Source organism: Pristiophorus japonicus, chromosome 11, assembly GCF_044704955.1.
Source record: "Pristiophorus japonicus isolate sPriJap1 chromosome 11, sPriJap1.hap1, whole genome shotgun sequence".
Taxonomy (NCBI): Eukaryota; Metazoa; Chordata; class Chondrichthyes; family Pristiophoridae; genus Pristiophorus; species Pristiophorus japonicus.
Window position 1 is genome coordinate 12,607,325 of NC_091987.1, and position 18,843 is coordinate 12,626,167.

At 48.3% G+C, this 18,843-nt stretch overlaps 1 protein-coding gene across 2 annotated transcripts in view; it reads right to left on the minus strand.

The window, feature by feature from the left end:
* The window catches only part of cxadr (CXADR Ig-like cell adhesion molecule), a 143,206-nt gene that overhangs the window by 18,367 nt on the left and 105,996 nt on the right, over nt 1–18,843 (minus strand). The window contains exons 6-7 of one of the 2 annotated variants that reach the window (XM_070893231.1): nt 14,385–14,523; nt 10,635–10,824 (exon numbers count right to left, since the gene is read on the minus strand). In XM_070893231.1, the coding sequence (XP_070749332.1) occupies nt 10,635–10,824; nt 14,385–14,523 (329 nt within the window). Of the gene's footprint in view, nt 1–6,789; nt 10,825–14,384; nt 14,524–18,843 lie in introns of those variants that run through there. The other variant, XM_070893230.1, reaches the window with a different exon arrangement.

The window sequence follows — 18,843 nt, forward strand, 5'->3', positions numbered from 1 at the left end:
TACCATTGGCAAGTCCACCACCATTGGCAAGTCCACCACCATTAGCAAATCCACCACCATTGTCAAATCCATCACCATCGACATTATTATATTGGGACTCAACACTGACCAGAAGCTTAACTGCACATCAACTTAGTGGATATGCCTATCAGGAAAGGCTGAACAAACTGGGGCTCCTTTCTCTAGGAGAGAGAAGGCTGAGGGCTCACCCGATAGAGGTCTACAACATTATGACATAGAGAACATGTTTCCGCTTGTGGGGAAGACCAAATATAAGATAGTCACAAATAAATCCAATCGGGAATTCAGGGAAAACTTCTTTACCCAGAGCAGTGAGAATGTGGAACTTGCTCCCTCAGGGAGGGGTTGAGGCGAATAGCACAGATGCATTTAAGGGGAATCTAGGAAGGAATAGAAGGATTTGCTGATAGAGTGAGATGAAATAGGCAGGAGGAGGCTTGTGTGGAACATAAATTCTGGCATTGACCTGTTGGGCTGAATGGCCTCTTTCTGTCCTGTCAACTTGATGTAATTCTATGTAACATGGCAAAAAGAGGAGGCTAGATGCTGGAAACTTTGCTCACGTCCTGACTCCTCAAAGCCTCTCCCATCTATAAGGTTCAAACAAGATTGACGGAATACTCACCGGGATGGGTGCAGCCAATGTTCCCACTAAGCTGCGCGGCCATGCAGCGGTCTGGAGGTCCCGCGCAGGGCACTCACCGGCTTTTAAATGGAAGAAACCACAACACACGCGAAAAATTTGAACGGAACAGTGCATGAAAAAAATAAATTCTTATATGAAGAGTGCCCATTTGGGGTGATGCACTGAAGTGTTGCTGACACACACGGAACCAACCCCAGCAAGAGCCTAGTCATTTGGAAGAAGGGAAAGAAATAAAACAGTGTAAAACCTGTGTATATTAGCAATGCCAGGAAACAGGAAGAGTTGGTTTAGATGCTAGAAAATAGTTTTTGGGTGGGTTGGGGGGAGAACAAGGATTAAGTTAAGAGATTACACAAATTAGGATTGTATTTTCTAGAATTTAGAAGGTTAAGGGGTGATCTGATCCAAGTTTTCAGGTTATTAAGGGGTCAGATAAGGTAGATAGAGGGGTTCCGCAGGGCTCAGTACTCGGTCCCTTTTTGTGGTATATATCAATGACTTGGACTTAAATGTTGGTGGTATGATTAAGTTTGCAGATGACACTTAAATAGACTGTGTGGTTGATAATGAAAAAGAAAGCTGTGGACTGCAGGAAGATATCAATGTATTGGTCAGGTGGGCAGAACAGTGGAATTGAATCCATATAAAAGTGTGAGGTAATGCATCTGGGGAGGTCTGACAAGGCAAGGGAATACATATTAAATGGTACGACACTGAAAAGTGTAGAGGAACAAAGGGACCTTGAAATACAGGTCCACAGATCCTTAAATGTAGCAGACCAGGTGGTTAAGAAGGCATATGGAATACTTGCCTTTATTAGTCAAGGCATGGAATACAAAAGTGCCGTAACATACAGTGCTACGGACCAAGAGCTGGAAAGTGGGATTAGGCTGGATAGCTCTTGGTCGGCCGGTGCGGACACGATGGGCCGAAATGGCCTCCTACCATGCTGTAAATTTCTGTGATTCTATGAACAGATGTATCTCCAGGATAGGTCACTGCCACAAAAGAGTTTTCTTGGTCAAAACCAGAACTGTCAACAAACATTGGATGTGGAAGATGTGGAGCTTAGGAACCATTGAGAATTACACTCTGCTTGAGGCAACCTTCCCCTTCGGCAGTGAGATTATGTTGTTTATAATTACACACACACTGCAGGGTGTTACATCTAGGTGGACAGTTCAGTGCATTACTGAGGGAGTACTGCACTGTCGGAGGTGCCGGCTTTTGGATGAGACGGCAAATCGTGGCCCCCGTCTGGCCTCTGGGGTCTACGTGAAAAAAAATCGCGCGGCCAGTATTTCAAAGAAGAGCAGGGGAGTTACCCCCAGCGTCCTGACCAATGTTTATCCTTCAACCAACAGCTGGGAGCTTGCTGTGCAAAGGTTGGCTGCCGTGTTTCCTACATTACAACAGCGACTACACTTCAAAAAGTACTTTGTTGGTTGTGAAGCACTTTGGGACATCCTGGAGGTCATGAAAGGTGCTATATAAATGCAGGTTCTTTCATTTTTTTTACACGCACGATAAAAATAAGTCGCCCAAGCCAATAAACTTCGATGGTGTGTGATGCACTTAATTCATCATCAAATTGTTCTGATCAAAGCAGTGCTCATGCTGATCAGCCATGATCTTATTAAATGGCGGAGCAGGTTCGAGGGGCCAAATGGCCTACTCCTGCTCCTATTTCTTATGTTCTTATGTTGTACAGCTCAGAATGCCCTCAACATGAAACATTTGGAAAAGCAAAAATCCACGATCTGATTATACAGCTGGATGCTTTCAATTCAAGTAGGCGACAATAGAATCATTCCCTCCCCTTTATCCCAGCTCTAAAATTAGAGCCAGGCGGTTCAAGGGGTGATAAGAACATAAGAAATAGGAGCAGGAATAGGCCTTTGGCCCCTCGAGCCTGCTCTTTAATAAGATCATGGCTGATCTGATCATGGACTCGGCTCCACTTCCCTGCCCGCTCCCCATAACCCTTTACTCCCTTATTATTCAAAAATCTGTCTATCTCCGCCTTAAATATATTCAATGACCCAGCCTCCACAGCTCTCTGGGGCAGAGAATTCCACAGATTTACAACCTTCTGAGAGAAGAACTTCCTCATCTCAGTTTTAAATGGGCGGTGCCTTATTCTGAGACTGTGGGCTCCATTTCCCCCAGTGATTTGTGCCGTTTTTTTGGAGCAGGCTGCTTTTTTTGGCCTAAGTTAAAAATCCCCAGTTTCCCCAATCAATTTGCACCAGTTAGTTACCATTTTTTTGTTAAGTTTTTTTTTCAGCCAAAGGGGGCGTAACCTGCCACCCGCGCTAATTCTGGCCATTTAGGGAAGTTTGATCAGCTGAGAGTTACTCCAGTTCTGCTTCGGCCAGCGTATGTGGCCTCTGCAGAAAAACCTCCCGGAGAGTTAAAGAAATCGGCGCAGGTAAGGAAATCGGTGCAGGTAAGTGCAGCAGATGCAGCAGGAATGATAAGAGAGGGGGAGAGAGAGGTGGAGGGCTGGGAAGAGGCAGGTGTGGGGAGGGAGAGGGGGTGGGTGTGAAGCCTTTCGGGTGTAGTTAGGTGTGGGGACTGGGAGCGAGTAGGCCATTCGACCTGGGATAGGGGCGGGAGAGTGGACGGGGAGGTCATTTGTCTGGGATAGGAGCGGGGGAGCGGACTGGGGGGGGGCGTCATTCAGCCTGGGATAGGGGCAGGAAAGCGGACTGGGAGTCCATTCGCCTGGGCAGGGAGCGGGACCGACTTTAATAATTGGAGGTAAGTTACTGCAATATATTTTAATGTGCTTTTAAGTTGATGCAATGTGTGTTAATGTGTTGGGAACTGGCTGTATGTTTCACTTTGCAGCCTCAGCTTGCTTTGTGTCCCTGGTTACCGTGGCAACCCGATCTTTATGGCGCAGATCAAGGCTCCACCCCCAAAACTAAAGGGCAGATTAGGCTGCGCCAAAATGAAGAAATCCAACAGGGAAACTTAGAATTTTTTTTTTGGCGTACTTGGGCTCCCAAAAAAACGGGAGTAACTCTTCAAGTACGCCAAAAAACAGATTTGGGGAAAATTGAGCCATATGTCCCCTAGTTTTAGTTTCTCCTATGAGTGGAAACATCCTCTCTGCATCCACCTTGTCGAGCCCCCTCATAATCTTATACATTTCAATAAGATCACCTCTCATTCTTCTGAACTCCAATGTGTATAGGCCCAATCTACTCAACCTTTCTTCATAAAAGTCAACCTCCTCATCTCCGGAATCAACCTGGTGAACCTTCTCTGAACAGCGGGTGATGTCAGGAAGCACTTCTTCACACAAAGGGCAATGGAAATCCTGGAACTCCCTCACTCCCCAAACAGCCATGGCTGCGGCTCAATTGAAAATTTCAAGACTGCGATTGATAGATCTTTGTTAGGCAAGGGTATTAATGGAGCCAAGGCTGGGAAAGGGATTTAGGATGCAGATCAGCCATGATTTAATTGAATGGCAGATGGAACAGGCTCGAGGAACTGACTGACCCCTCCCCCCATTGTTCACCGTGAGTTGTGCTTTGTTCTGCACGGCCTGTTCCTGTAAATGCGCGGTCACTTTAAATTTCTGTGCATGTGCCGTATTTACAATGTAAACGCCGGTGAGCGGCCCTGCGTGGGACCTTGCAGATCACTGCGCGCACGTTTGCCCCTGTTCCTAAAATCCCAGGGACTCTACACGACTACAAAATCCCTTTCCTGTCTCCTGAAAAAGAGCACGAAGCAGTGGCCCAGAGTTAGGCCGCTCCATGTCAGCGTGGGTTATATCGACCTTCAACCCCTCACAAAATACCAAGCAGCCAGTGTCTCAAACCTTTATTTAAACTCCACAATCATTTTTCCACAGAAACAACAGGCATTCATTACAAACATTACCTCTCTGAAACTAACAAAGATAACATGAATTAGTACAGAGTACAACAGAAGGTGGAAACAGGATCAGTGCATACAATTTGTAGGCCGCAAGTCTAGGCCACAGCCTCCAACATGGTTGTACGTCAGTTAAAAGAAGCGATTAGAAAATCTTCTCCACCCAGTCCCAGCCCCCCCGCTCCAAATTTCTCAAGGCTCATGCTCTTGCCTGCATCAGTTTTGACAGGCACTGACCAGCCAAGTGGTCATTCTTCGTGTGCGAGCAGAGACGGCGGCTGTTCAACCACGGAAGGCATCGCGGCCAAGGTCCAATTTCCCCTGCTCCTTGCCCCACATCCGCGCGCACTTCCCAACAACTAGTAGCCAACTTCCGGTTAAGAGCAGGAAACCCTGGCTGATTCGCCCCTCCCAATCCAATCCCCTTGGGATCGGCTATCTCCACACAAAACCGGAGACGGAAAGGCGGGACCAGCCCGGTGCGCAGAGTTCAGCGCCGCGTTTCATAGAATCAGAGAAACTTACAGCACGGGAGGAGGCCATTCCGGCCCATCGCATCCGCAGTGCCCTGATCTAGGCACTCGAGCAAGTGCTTAGTGGGGCCATCGATGGTGGAGGACGTGGGCATCTTCTTGAATGCACTGCTGCTTATTGAAGAAAAAATAAATGTGGAACTATTTCTACAGTAGATGAGGACACAGACAGTGAATAAACGAAGGCTACAGGGAGCATGAGTTTTGAGCTGGATGGATGTCCAAATTCTTTGAGAAATTAGCACACGGAGTGGGAGTCCTGGTGCAACCCGTGATTCAGATACCATCGCAGCTCTCTTTCCCCGGTCGTTGCCGGCTGTGCGGATCCCACACACATTAACTTTTAATTCCAACAAAGATCAACTTAGAATCTTACAGCACAGAAGGAGGCCATTCAGTCCGTCATGCCCGTGCTGGCTGTGAACGAGCTGACCAACTTAGTCCCACACCCCAGCTCTTTCCCGTGACCCTGCAAATTTGAGTACACGCCGAACTACCTTTTGAAAGTTCCGATTGAATCGGTTTCCACCGCCCTTTCAGGTAGTGTTTTCCAGATCGTAACAACTGTCTGTGTGAGAACCGTTCTCCTCATTTCCCCTCTCGTTCTTTTGCCGACTATTTTAAGTCTATGACCTCTGGTTACCGACCTACTTGCCAGAGGAAACCGTTTCTCCCTGCTTGCTCTATCAAAACCCTTCATGGTTTTGAATAACTCTACCAGCTCTCCCTCCTCTGCTCGAAGGAGAACAACCCCAGCTTCTCCAATCTCCCCACATAACTGAAGACCTTCATCCCCGGCATCAATCCTGGTAAATCTCCGCTGGAGCCTCTCTTTACTGTCGGTTTTCTATCCCTCTCTGGAGCCAACAGGAGTTAAGCTACACACCAATTTCTGCATCGGAAACAAGGGTTCAAATAAATAAAATATTGTTCCAAAGAAAGAATTGGATCCTCCAACAGATTCTATTGTAGAAGTAGGGATCTACTGTAGGCATAGAGACCCACTGTAGGAGCAGAGACCTACTGTAGGAGCAGGGATCTACTATAGAGCAGATATCTACTATATAAGCTGAGATCTGTTGTAGGATCAGAGATCAACTGTACAAACAGGGATCCACTGTAGAGCACAGATCCACTGTAGGTGTAGGGATCTACTGTATGAGCAAGGATCTACTGCAGAGTAGAGATCTACTGCAGAGTCTGCTGTAGATCAGCGATCTACTGTAGAGCAGAGATCCGCTGTAGGAGCAGAGATCCACTGTAGGAGCAGAGATCCGCTGTAGGAGCAGAGATCTGCTGTAGGAGCAGAGATCCGCTGTAGGAGCAGAGATCCGCTGTAGGAGCAGAGATCCACTGTAGGAGCAGGGACCTGGCTTGAATCAAGAGCCAAGTCAGTATCAGTAGGCCGGACAACCCTTTGTCACCACAGGATAATGAACAAGAAATAACTTCTCCAGATACTGATCTGGAGACACACACAGGAGGAAGAGGCAACCGACATCTCCTTTCTCACATTCACCAGCATTCCTTCTTTCTGGTGAAATATTTACCAACCCTGATGTAATTCATTGTTTTTTTTTAATGTAGTGCTCAGTTTGCATGTAGGAGACACTCAATCCCAGGCTGGAAGCTTGGGCCTTCTAACCATAAAGGATCTAAACTCTCCTTCCTTTCACGCCCCACCCCCCCGGCCCCCCCACTCGCCCTTCCCACACCCGCCCACCAACCAAAAATATAAACTGCACTCACTATTCTAACTATGCAATAATGTGTCATCTGCATAGGCCTTTGCACCCAAGGTTGCTGGCCCTTGCCGAGGTGTGACTGCCCGCCAGTACTTCACGCCAGCCTCCATTCTACCTAGCTCAGCCTAGACAGCGAGGTTTCAGCGGGCTATCCCGACTGAAGCAGGGGCCACAGGCCCGATCCTGCCCTCACCGGATACCCACACACTATCCCCACCGTATTAGAGCATCGGTTCCGAGCACAATTCCCAAATCGCTACTCTCGCCGGGATCAGCAGACCCAAGAGATCGGGGATTGTACCCAGGACCGCGCTTAGTAATGCACCAATGTCCTCGTCGCCTCACAGCGCAAATAAAGACCAGAATGGAACAAAACAGGCCTCTCTGCATCAAAGCCAAACACTAGCCGGAAAGAATACGGGGACCAATTCCATTCCCGGTCGACTGCACGACAACAGAAACAGAGCTGGGCCTCAACGGGGGCTGAGCGCACCAAGTCCTGGGCTCCACACTAGCTATTGTTCAAATAGAAATCACAAATTCTCTAAATTCACACACAGGCAGTATTCGCAACGTTGGCCCTTGGCTCGGTTGCACCCTCCCCACCAATCAGCAATATAAAATCTTTCATACATTGACGCTACCCCACATTGGGATACTACCTTAAAAAGTACCATTTTAGACCAAACGAGGATAAGCTTCCAACACGACTGAGAACAGTAGCTATCCACAAAACAGTTTCAACGTTAAAATACATTTCCAACTTCATACAAAACATTCACATAATAAATTTAAAATGTACGCTAATCCTTCAGGTTTATAGCAGAGCTTCGGGATAATGAGTGCACTTTGCTCGAGGTTCCCTCAAATGAAGGTGGGCAGGAAAATTACCATAAAATTATTAATAGAATTAATGAATTCATAAATTTAAAAAGAATTTCAATGCTTGGGCAGCACTGTGTCAGTTCAAAATCACCCGTCCTTCAGCCAACTGGATGGACTGCCAAGTTGTTCCCTCTCGCCAACCCCGCTGCTCTCCTCGTCCCGAAACACCCAGCTATGATGGGGAATGGTTCCACGAGTGTCTGAGACAAACCACCCCCTTCCCGCCCCATCCTGCCCCCTCAGTAGCTCGCCCAAACGGGCATCAGTGCATGAGGCTAAGCAGCGAGTGCCAGAGGGCTGTTCGACTGTGTCAGCCGGCATGTCCGAATCTGTTCTTAGAATCTGGAAACTCTTGCAATTATGTCCTGTATATCCAGGTCATTAATATACATCAAAAAGAGCGCAGTGGGCCTGATGGCCACCCCTGGGGAAACGCCACTTCCCTCTAGTGTGAAAAGCAACCGTTGGTCGCTACTCTCTACTGTCCTTCCCTCAGCCAATTCCGTATCCCTCGCTGCCACTGTCCCATCTCATCCGGCACCTCGCATACATTTTCCAATGGGCTGGGGTCACCAGGTAGCAATCTAGGGCGAAGAATTGCGTTTTGTTTTCCTCCTCCAACCCCGCCAACACCCTCTCCTCTCGCTAGCCCAGGGTTATCAAGGGTCACCAGTTTCAGAAACCCGATTGCTAATTCAACACCGATCGGCAATTGGACCGGTGGCCTTCTGGCCTGTAATGGCTCGCTGCGAGAATCATCGAATGATACAGCACAGCAGGCGGCCATCGGGACTATCGTGCCTCTTTCAGCAGAGTCATCCACCAAGTCTAACTCGACCGAGTATCTCAGCCATTGAACCACGGTGACACAGGTCACCGCAGGGCTCAATGGGCGTCTCTCTAGGCCGGCCCTCAACCTTCAGGGTCACTTTTCCTCGTCAGGATCATAACCAACTTTCACTGCACAAAAATATTGAACAAGATAATGCAGGATTCAATCGTTTTAAAAAAAATCAAATGATGGTTGAATTGAAATGTGCAAAGCTCTCTCTCCAACTGCAACGATAAACGGCACCTTCACCAATCCCAAAAGCTACTTTTATTTTCTAACTAGAATAAACAGCACCCAATGCTGCAGCGACGTTAGATCAGCATACTGACAGAATGAGCTGGATAAGAGGAACTCACCCAGCACAACCCTGCATTTGAAGAACTTCAGCAAAATATCCACAGCAAAAAAAAGCCAGAATCTTTAGTAATGGTTTGCAAAAAATCCCAATTCATTTATATTCGAAGGAGGTGTGAAGGAAGCAATCTCAATCTCAGTTTCTTTTGGGTCGATGTTAAGGGTGTAGTACATGGTGCAAATGGGTGTGTGCAGGAGCGACATCTAGTGGAAGCAGTACGGCCCAATTAAATACAAGTTTTCCCCTCCCGACTGCTGGGATATGAATCCACGGCAGCTGCCACACCTCATCTGAAACCTTGCCAAGAGGGCAAAAGTCTAGACAGTATCTGCAGGCTATTTGGCCACCGGCAGCATCATCACCAAACAGGATCCCACCCCACACCCACTCGAGTGCACCATGCAATGGTATTCGCTGGACAGTGATCAAGAGTGGGAACTCCGTCCAGCTGTTTCCTCCCTCTCCCCAACCCCATTTCCACCCCTCACTCCCATTCCAACCTCGGTTGAAATCAACAAACTCAGCGTGGACCAGGGGGAACAAACAAAGGACTTTCCAGTGCACGTGTGGGTTTTTTTTAATTCATTGCCGGGATGTGGGCGTCGCTGGCAAAGCCGGCATTTATTGCCCATCCCCAATTGCCCTCGAGAAGGTGGTGGTGGTGAGCCGCGTTCTTGAACCGCTGCAGTCCGTGTGGTGAAGGTACTCCCACAGTGCTGTTAGGGAGGGAGTTCCAGGATCTTGACCCAGCGATGAAAGAACGGCCGATATATTTCCAAGTCAGGATGGTGTGTAACTTGGGGGAGGAGCGGGGGGGGGGGGAGGGGAGGTGGTGGTGTTCCCATGCGCCTGCTGCCCTTGTCCTTCTAGGTGGTATAAGGTCCTGGGTTTGGGATGTGCTGCTGAAGAAGCCTTGGCGAGTTGCTGCAGTGCATCTTGTAGATGGTACACACTGCAGCCACGGTGCGCCGGTGGTGGAGGGAGTGATAGTTTAATGTGCTGGTTGGCCTGCCAATCAAACGGTCTGCTTTGTCCTGGAGGGTGTTGAGCTTCCTCAGTGTTGTTGGAGCTGCACTCATCCAGGAGCTGCACTCATCCAGGCAAGTGGAGAGTATTCCATCACATCTTCATCGTCCGGCAGTTGTGCGGCGTGAATGTTACTCACCACTTAACATCCCAAGCCTGAATGTTGTCCAGGTCTTGCTGCATGCGGGCATGGACTACTCCATTATCTGAGGAGTTGTGAATGGAACTGAACACTGTGCAGTCATCAGCGAACATCCCCACTTCTGACCTTATGATGGAGGGAAGGTCATTGATGAAGCAGCTAAAGATGGTTGGGCGTAGGACATTGTGCAATGTCTAAACCCACTAGTTTGTAAAGGAGACATTGCTCAAGTTTCCCAAATATATATATACAAAACAAAACCACGCACACTAACCTCTTGCCAAATACACAACATTCTCTAAAACTGTAGATAAGATTAAAACCAGGACACTTTCTAAGTGTGTACAGTATAAAATGCAAATGTCATTACTGGTGGATTTTCCAATAGAATCGTTCCTCACAATTCCCGCAGTGTGTTGAAAGGCAAGGGACGAGAGGGTTTCCCCACCCCCCCACCCCTCCCTGGGTTGCGCACTACACAATGGAACCGTCACGGTGCTGTGCTGGGATCATGACGGGCACAGCCCCCATCCGGTTGAGGCTTGGAGCCGCTACCTTGAACGAAGGGCTGAGGTTGGGGCTGTGAGTGGGCGGGCGCTCCTGGTCGTCCATGGCCAGCCGGTCGTAGTGGGACTTGTACGGTTCCATGTTGGAGGGAGACATGGAGCCCAGGGAGGAACGCTGGGAATCCACGGTGTAGCTACGGGCCGTCGAAACACGGCTTTTCGGGGCCGGAACATCCTCTCTGTCAAGATAAAGAACAGAAGAAAAGTCTTTTCAATACAGCATAATCAGACAGAATCCAGAACACTCAGCGCACAGCGTTTAGTACAAACCGTTTTTAAATATAACCCGGTGTCGCTGGTAAAGAGTATTCCCTAAATACGGGCAAGTACTTATTAAACAGCCGGAATTAGTCACCGCACTTAATATAATATAGGCAGCGCCTTTGTAATTGATTCCCATGATAAAGGCAAATGATAGGCAACATTTTTGTAATTCGTTCCGGGATGTGGGCGTCGCTGGCAAGGCCGGCATTTATTGCCCATCCCTAATTGCTCTCGAGAAGGTGGTGGTGAGCTGCCACCTTGAACCACTGCAGTCCATGTGGTGAAGGTGTTCCCACAGTGCTGTTGGGGTGGGAGTTCCAGGATTTTGACTCAGCGACAATGATGGAACTTGGAGGGGAACGTGGAGGTGGTGGTGTTCCCATGCACCTGCTGCCCTTGTCCTTCCAGGTATTAGAGGTCGTAGGTTTGGGAGGTGCTGCCGAAGAAGCCTTGGCGAGTTGCTGCAGTGCATCTTGTAGATGGTGCACACTGCAGCCACGGTGCGCCAGTGGTGGAGGGAGTGACTGTTGAAGGTGGTGGATGGGGTGCCTAATTAAGTAGTCTACTTTGTCCTGGATGGTGTCGAGCTTCTTGAGTGTTGTTGGAGCTGCACTCATCCAGGCAAGTGAGGAGTATTCCATCACACTCCTGACTTGTGCCTTGTAGATGGTGAAAAGGCTTTGGGGAGTCAGGAGGCAAGACACTCACCGCAGAATACACAGCCTCTGACCTGCTCTTGTTGCCACAATATTTATGTGGTTGGTCCAGTTAAGTTTTTGGTCAATGGTGACCCCCAGGATGTTGATGGTGGGGGATTCGGTGATGGTAATGCCGTTGAATATCAAGAGGAGCTGGTTAGAATCTCGATTGTTGGAGATGGTCATTGCCTGGCACTTGTGTGGTGCGAATGTTACTTGCTGTTTATCAGTCCAAGCCTGAATGTTGTCCAGGTCTTGTTGCATGTGGGCACGGACTGCTCCATTATCTGAGGAGCTGAGAATGGAACTGAACACTGTGCAGTCATCAGCGAACATCCCCACTTCTGACCTTATGATAAAGGGAAGGTCATTGATGAAGCAGCTGAAGATGGTTGTTCCTAGGACACTGCCCTGAGGAACAATGTCCTAGGGTTGGGATGATTGACCTCCAACAACCACAACCATCTTCCTTTGTGCAAGGTATGACTCCAGCCAGTGGAGAGTTTTCCCCCTGATTCCCATTGACTTCAATTTTACTAGGGCTCCTTGATGGCACACTCGGTCAAATGCTGCCTTGATGTCAAGTTCAATCACTCTCACCTCATCTCTGGAATTCAGCTCTTTTGCCCATATTTGGACCAAGCCTGTAATGAGGTCTGGGTCCAAGTAGTCCTGGTGGAATCCAAACTGGGCGTCGGTGAGTAGGTTATTGGTGAGTAAATGCCGCTCGATAGCACTGTCGATGACACCTTCCATCACTTTGCTGATGATTGAGAGTAGACAGATGGGGCGGTAATTGGTCAGATTGGATTTGGCCTGCTTTTTACTTGGGCAGTTTTACTCAGTGTTGTAGCTGTACTGGAACAGCTTGGCTAGTGGCATGGCTAGTTCTGGAGCACAAGTCTTCAGTACGACAGCCGGGATGTTGTTGGGGCCCATAGCCTGTGATGTATCCAATGTGCTCAGCCGTTTCTTGATATCACGTGGAGTGAATCGAATTGGCTGAAGACTGGCTTCTGTGATGGTGGAGACCTCAGGAGGAGGCCGATATGGATCATCCACTCAGCACTTCTGGCTGAAGATGGTTGCAAACGCTTCAGCCTTGTCTTTTGCACTTGCGTGCTGGACTCTGCCATCGAGAATGGGGATATTCACGTAGCCTCCTCCTCCCGTTAGTTGTTTAATTGTCCACCACCATTCACGACTGGATGTGGCAGGACTGCAGAGCTTTGATCTAATCCGTTGATTGTGGGATGGCTTAGCCCGGTCTATGACATGCAGCTTCCATTGTTTAGCACGCATATAGTCCTGTGTTGCAGCTTCCTCAGGTTGGCACCTCATTGTTAGTTACGCCTGGTGCTGCTCCTTGCATGCTCTTCTACACTCTTCATTGAACCAGGGTTGGTCCCCTGGCTTGATTCTAACGGTAGAGTGCGGGATATGCCGGGCCATGAGGTTACAGATTGTACTGGAATACAATTCTGCTGCTGCTGATGGCCCACAGCGCCTCATGGATGCCCAGTTTTGAGCTGCTAGATCTGTTCCGAATCTATCCCATTTAGCGCGGTGGTGGTGCCACACAAAACAATGGAAGGTGTCCTCAGTGTGAAGATGGAACTTCGACTCCACAAGGACTGTGCTACCAAGGCTGTCATGGTCAGATGCATCTGCGACAGTTTGATTGATGAGGACGAGGTCAAGTAAGTTTTTCCCTCGTGTTGGTTCTCTCACCACTTGCCGCAGGCCCAACCTGGCCGCTATGTCCTTCAGGACTCGGCCAGCTTGGCCACTAGTGGTGCTACCGAGCCACTCTTGGTGATGGACATTGAAGTCCCCCACCCAGAATACATTCTGTGCCCCTGCTACCCTCAAGTGTTTCTTCCAAGTGGTGTTCAACATGGAGGTATACTGATTCAGCAGCTGAGGGAGGGCGGTAGGCGGTAATCAGCAGGAGGTTTCCTTGTCCATACTTGACCTGAAACCATGAGACTTCATGGGGTCCGGACTCAATGTTGAGGACTCCCAGGACCACTCCAGAAGCACTAGAGGAGGATGGCTATTAACAGTAAAGCCAGCAGTACTCCATAATGGCTCCTGCTATCTTACCGGCATTGTTCCGATGCTTAAAAAAAGAGAAGATATGCTGTGCCACCACTACTGGTGGGTTTGTCGTGCCGGTGGGATGGAGATGGAGGAGTTTGGGGTCATTGGCAGAAATATATGATTCCGTGAGTATGGCTATGTCAGGCTGTTGCTTGACTAGTCTGTGGGACAGCTCTCCCAATTTTGGCACAGGTCCCCAGATGTTGGTGAAGAGGACTTTGCCGGGAGATTGGGCTGGTTGTGCCATTGTCATGTCCGAAGCTGGTGCCGAGGTCGATGCCGGGTGGTCCGTCTGGTTTTATTCTTATTACTGTTTCTCGCAGCAGTTTGTTAGAACTAAGTGTCTCGCTGGGCCATTTCAGAGGGCAGTTAAGAGTCATCACATTGCTGTGGGTCTGGAGTCACATATTGGCCAGACCAGGTAAGGGCGGCAGATTTCCTTCCCTGAAGGACATTAGTGAACCAGATGGGTTTTTACGACAATCCGGTAGTTTCATGGTCACCATTACGGACACTAGCTTTTTATTCCAGATTAATTTAATTAACTGAATTTACATTCCCCAGCTGCTGTGGTGAGATTGGAACTCACGTCTCTAGGTCATTAATACTAGTAACATAACCGCCATGCTCCCGTTCCGTGATAAGCAAGGATGGATGTGTGCGGGGACAGTTACCTTATTTCATAAGGCTGTTCCTTCTCATAGGCTTTCTTCTTCTTTCTTCGAAGGAAGCACCAGAGTAGGATGGCTATCAACAGTAAAGCCAGCAGTACTCCAATAATGGCTCCTGCTATCTTACCGGCATTGCTCGATGCTAAAAAAGTGAAGAATGAAAACATGAGGTATTCCAGTTCTTACTCAGTGCAGAGGCCAGTAATGTTTCCACAACAAACAGAAAATCTTTCACTTTCGATGAAAGTTCAGCTCCCCCTTGAAGAAGATTGACGGCTACCTGCTCTCACTCACCTTGCCTCCTGAAGATACTAATGGACGTCAGAGTTCCAGAAACTCCAATGGTCCCTGGTGCACTCAAATGGCTACTCTTCCCTACAGAATCCTACAGCACAGAAGGAGGCCATTCAGCCCATCTTGCCTGTTCTGGCTCTTTGAAAGAGCGATCCAATTAGCCCCACTACCCCAACCCCCATTCTTTCTCCATAGTCTGCAAGTGTTTCCCCTTCAAGTATTTATTCAATTCCCTTTTGAAAGTTACTATTGAATCTATTTCCACTGCCCTTTCAGGCAGCGCGTTCCAGATCATAACCACTCACTGTGTAAAATAATTTCTCCTCATCACCCCCGTTTCTTTTGCCATGAGCTTAGACAGCGAGCGACGTTTGCCAAGGGTACCGCAGGTTGTGGTCTAGCACCAAAACTAAAATGACCATAAGCTGCGGATGGTCATAAAAACCCAACTGGTTTACCAACGGCCTTCAAAGGTGGCAACCTGCCATCCTTACCCAGTTTGGCATTTAAAAAAAATTCATTCACAGGATGTAGGCGTTGCTGGCAAGGCCAGCATTTATTGCCCATCCCTAATTGCCCCTTAAGAAGGTGGTGGTGAGCTAAGTTCTTGAACCGCTGCAGTTCGTGTGATGAAGGTGCTCCCACAGTGCTGTTAGGGAGGGAGTTGTGGCTGACCCTTGGTGCCTTCAGGCCAACTAGGAATGGGCAATAAATTCTGCTTTGCCAGCCTTGCCCACATAAACACAGCCTTATCCAGTCTTCACCCAACATTCACAAAGACGTATACCTCCAACCACAAACACAACAACAGTAGGAGGCCATTCAGCTCCTCGAGCCTGCTCCACCATTCAGTTCGATCTGGATCTTACCTTCCGACTAGAAGGAACCCTGGTTTATTCCCCTTCGTTGCCGGATTTCCTTGCTCCCACAGTGCCAAGAGCCCCCAACATCGTTCAGGACATGACTGGCTATCTCCACATAAGGACCCAATTAGGGAGATTGCTCATTATTACACTATCGCCCTTCAGTGCATTTATTCATTGAGGCATCAGGAGAACCTCCAAGTTAAACTCGCTTTGCAAGAGAAACTCAAACCGTCGCTAAGGAGCTTCTCAGAATAGAACCCAAATTCGAACCCTGGACAGCTGAGATGCAAGCCGTGAGACTCGAGTGTTGACTGTGCACACCAACAATAGTCCCAATTATTTGTAATCTCGCCCCAGGTGGAAGAGTTGCACAAACTGGCTTCAGTGCCATTAGAGAAATTTTAACAAAGAGCAGACGTCACCATCCAGGGGCCCATTACTGAAAAGTGCCTGTATGTGGAGAGAGGACAGATTCAGGCTCAGATGTCTGACGCCTTCCATGGATGAATAGACGGCAAATATTCAATGTCTAGATTTAACACATGAGGAATTGCCACTTGGGTGCTGCTCCAGAGAGAGATATATGCTCGTGTGGATCAGCTCACGGTGTGTGTGTGTGTGTGTGTGTGAGATGAAAATCAATAGCATTAATATAGCACATTTCACGACCTCAGGACATACCAAAGCGCTTTACAGTCAATTAAGTATTTTGTTAATTGTTATACTGTGGGAAACGCGGCAGTCAATTTGTGCACAGCAAGCTCCCACAAACAGCAATTAGATAATGACTAGATCATCTGTTTTAGTGATGTTTGTATGGGGGATATATATTGGCCCAGGACACCGGGGAGAGCTCCACCCAAGGGGGCAGATGATTTAACGTCTCATCCGAAAGGCGGCACCTCTGACAGTGCAGCACTCCCTCAGTTCTGACACGAGGAGCGTCAGCCTAGTCTATGTGCTCAAGTCTCTGGAGTGGGGCTTGAACCTGGGGACTCAGAGGCAAGGGTGCTGCTCACTGAGCCACAGTTGACACAAGAGGAAGAAATTTAGAGAGAAAGCTAAACCCCTCCCAAAAAAAGTGGGACAAGCAGTGACAGGATCGGTCCAAGTCAGCACAAATCTTCCAGAATTTTCTAAGGATGTAACTAGTAGAGTGGACAAGGGAGAACCAGTGGATGTGGTGTATTTGGACTTTCAAAAGGCTTTTGACAAGGTACCACGCAGGAGATTAGTGTGCAAAATTAAAGCACATGGTATTGGGGGTAATGTATTGATGTGGATAGAGAACTGGTTGGCAGACAGGAAGCAGAGAGTCGGGATAAACGGGTCCTTTTCAGAATGGCAGGCAGTGATTAGTGGGGTGCCGCAGGGCTCAGTGCTGGGACCCCAGCTATTTACAATATACATCAATGATTTAGATGAAGGAATTGAGTGTAATATCTCCAAGTTTGCAGATGACACTAAGCTGGGCAGCGGTGTGAGCTGTGAGGAGGATGCTAAGAGGCTGCAGGGTGACTTGGACAGGTTAGGTGAGTGGGCACATGCATGGCAGATGCAGTATAATGTGGATAAATGTGCGGTTATCCACTTCGGTGGCAAAAACACGAAGGCAGACTATTATCTGAATGGCGACAGATTAGGAAAAAGGGAGGTGCATGGTATATCAGTCATTGAAAGTTGGCATGCAGGTACAGCAGGCGGTGAAGAAGGCAAATGGCATGTTGGCCTTCATAGCGAGGGGATTGGAGTATAGGAGCAGGGAGGTCTTACTGTAGTTGTACAGGGCCATGTGAGGCCTCACCTGGAATAGTGTGTTCAGTTTTGGTCTCCTAATCTGAGGAAGGACATTCTTGCTATTGAGGAAGTGCAGCGAAGGTTCACCAGACTGATTCCCAGGATGGCAGGACTGACATATGAGGAGAGACTGGATCAACTGGGCTGTATTCACTGGAGTTTAGAAGAATGAGAGGGGATCTCATAGAAACATATAAAATTCTGATGGGACTGGACAGGTTAGATGCAGGAAGAATGTTCCCAATGTTGGGGAAGTCCAGAACCAGGGGTCACAGTCTAAGGATAAGGGGTAAGCCATTTAGGACCGGGATGAGGAGAAACTTCTTCACTCAGTGAGTTGTGAACCTGTGGAATTCCCTACCGCAGAGAGTTGTTGATGCCAGTTCTTGGATATATTCAAAAGGGAGTTAGATATGGCCCTTACGGCTAAAGGGATCAAGGGGTATGGAGAGAAAGCAGGAAAGGGGTACTGAGGTGAATGATCAGCCATGATCTTTTTGAATGGTGGTGCAGGCTCGAGGGGCCGAATGGCCTACTCCTGCACCTATTTTCTATGTTAGCAAACCAGTCAACTGGGGCACAGGATGCAGATGTTACTGTGTTGCCATGACGACAGTAATGCAACACTGTCGTGTGCTGAATGGCATCATGAGCAGATGGAGGACACGGAATTTGACATAGATGCCAAGCAGGGAACTAAGTGACAGCGAATATTAAGAATAAGAGGTCGGAGGTCATGAGAGGTTGCGCATCAATGAAAGTTGTTGTTTCTTTATTTAATTCCAACAAGATGTCACAATAAGTCCTCATTTCAACATCTGCCCATGAATTGCTTCCCCTGTTCTCGACACCTGGAACCTCATTTTGGGACTGTGTTTATTAAATGCACAGAGGCTTACTGTCTACAGTAAGAAAATGAAATTTGAGCGACCCAATAAACTCTCGTGTGTTCAACTATGCACACAATACACGTGAAGAATTAAGAATTTGAAAAAGTATCTTTGCAGGACTATCACGGGGCAGCCCTTTTAGTTTTTCACAATTTATATTCCTACCAGAATCCAGCTGTCTCTCTCGCTCTCTCCCCACGAGGGGGTTTTAATTTTAGTCCGACAATAGGCAATGTTCCCGCTAATTTGTTTTGGGGGTACGCGGCCCATTCAAATTTCCATGCATGTGCGGTTTTTCCATTGAAAAGCCGCTGATTGGCCTGCTCAGGGCCCCCAGAGTGCTGCGCAGCTTAATGGGAACATTGGCGACAGGCCCATGGAGGTAAACCACCTACTGTATTTTCCTACTCAGGTCCACAAGCTCAGCTTGGTGTCTGTGGGTGTCCAGGCCCACGTCCCACTGCAACAACAGCGTCTCAAAGATTCTACATCCGACCTTGTTTCTGTATTTGCTGATGCACTAGCACGCTACTTCTGTTGCTCATGGCTCACCAGGCTGGTTTTTAACCTCTCCCCCTGGCTCACAGACACTACAAAGCACTCTCGCCTCTGGGT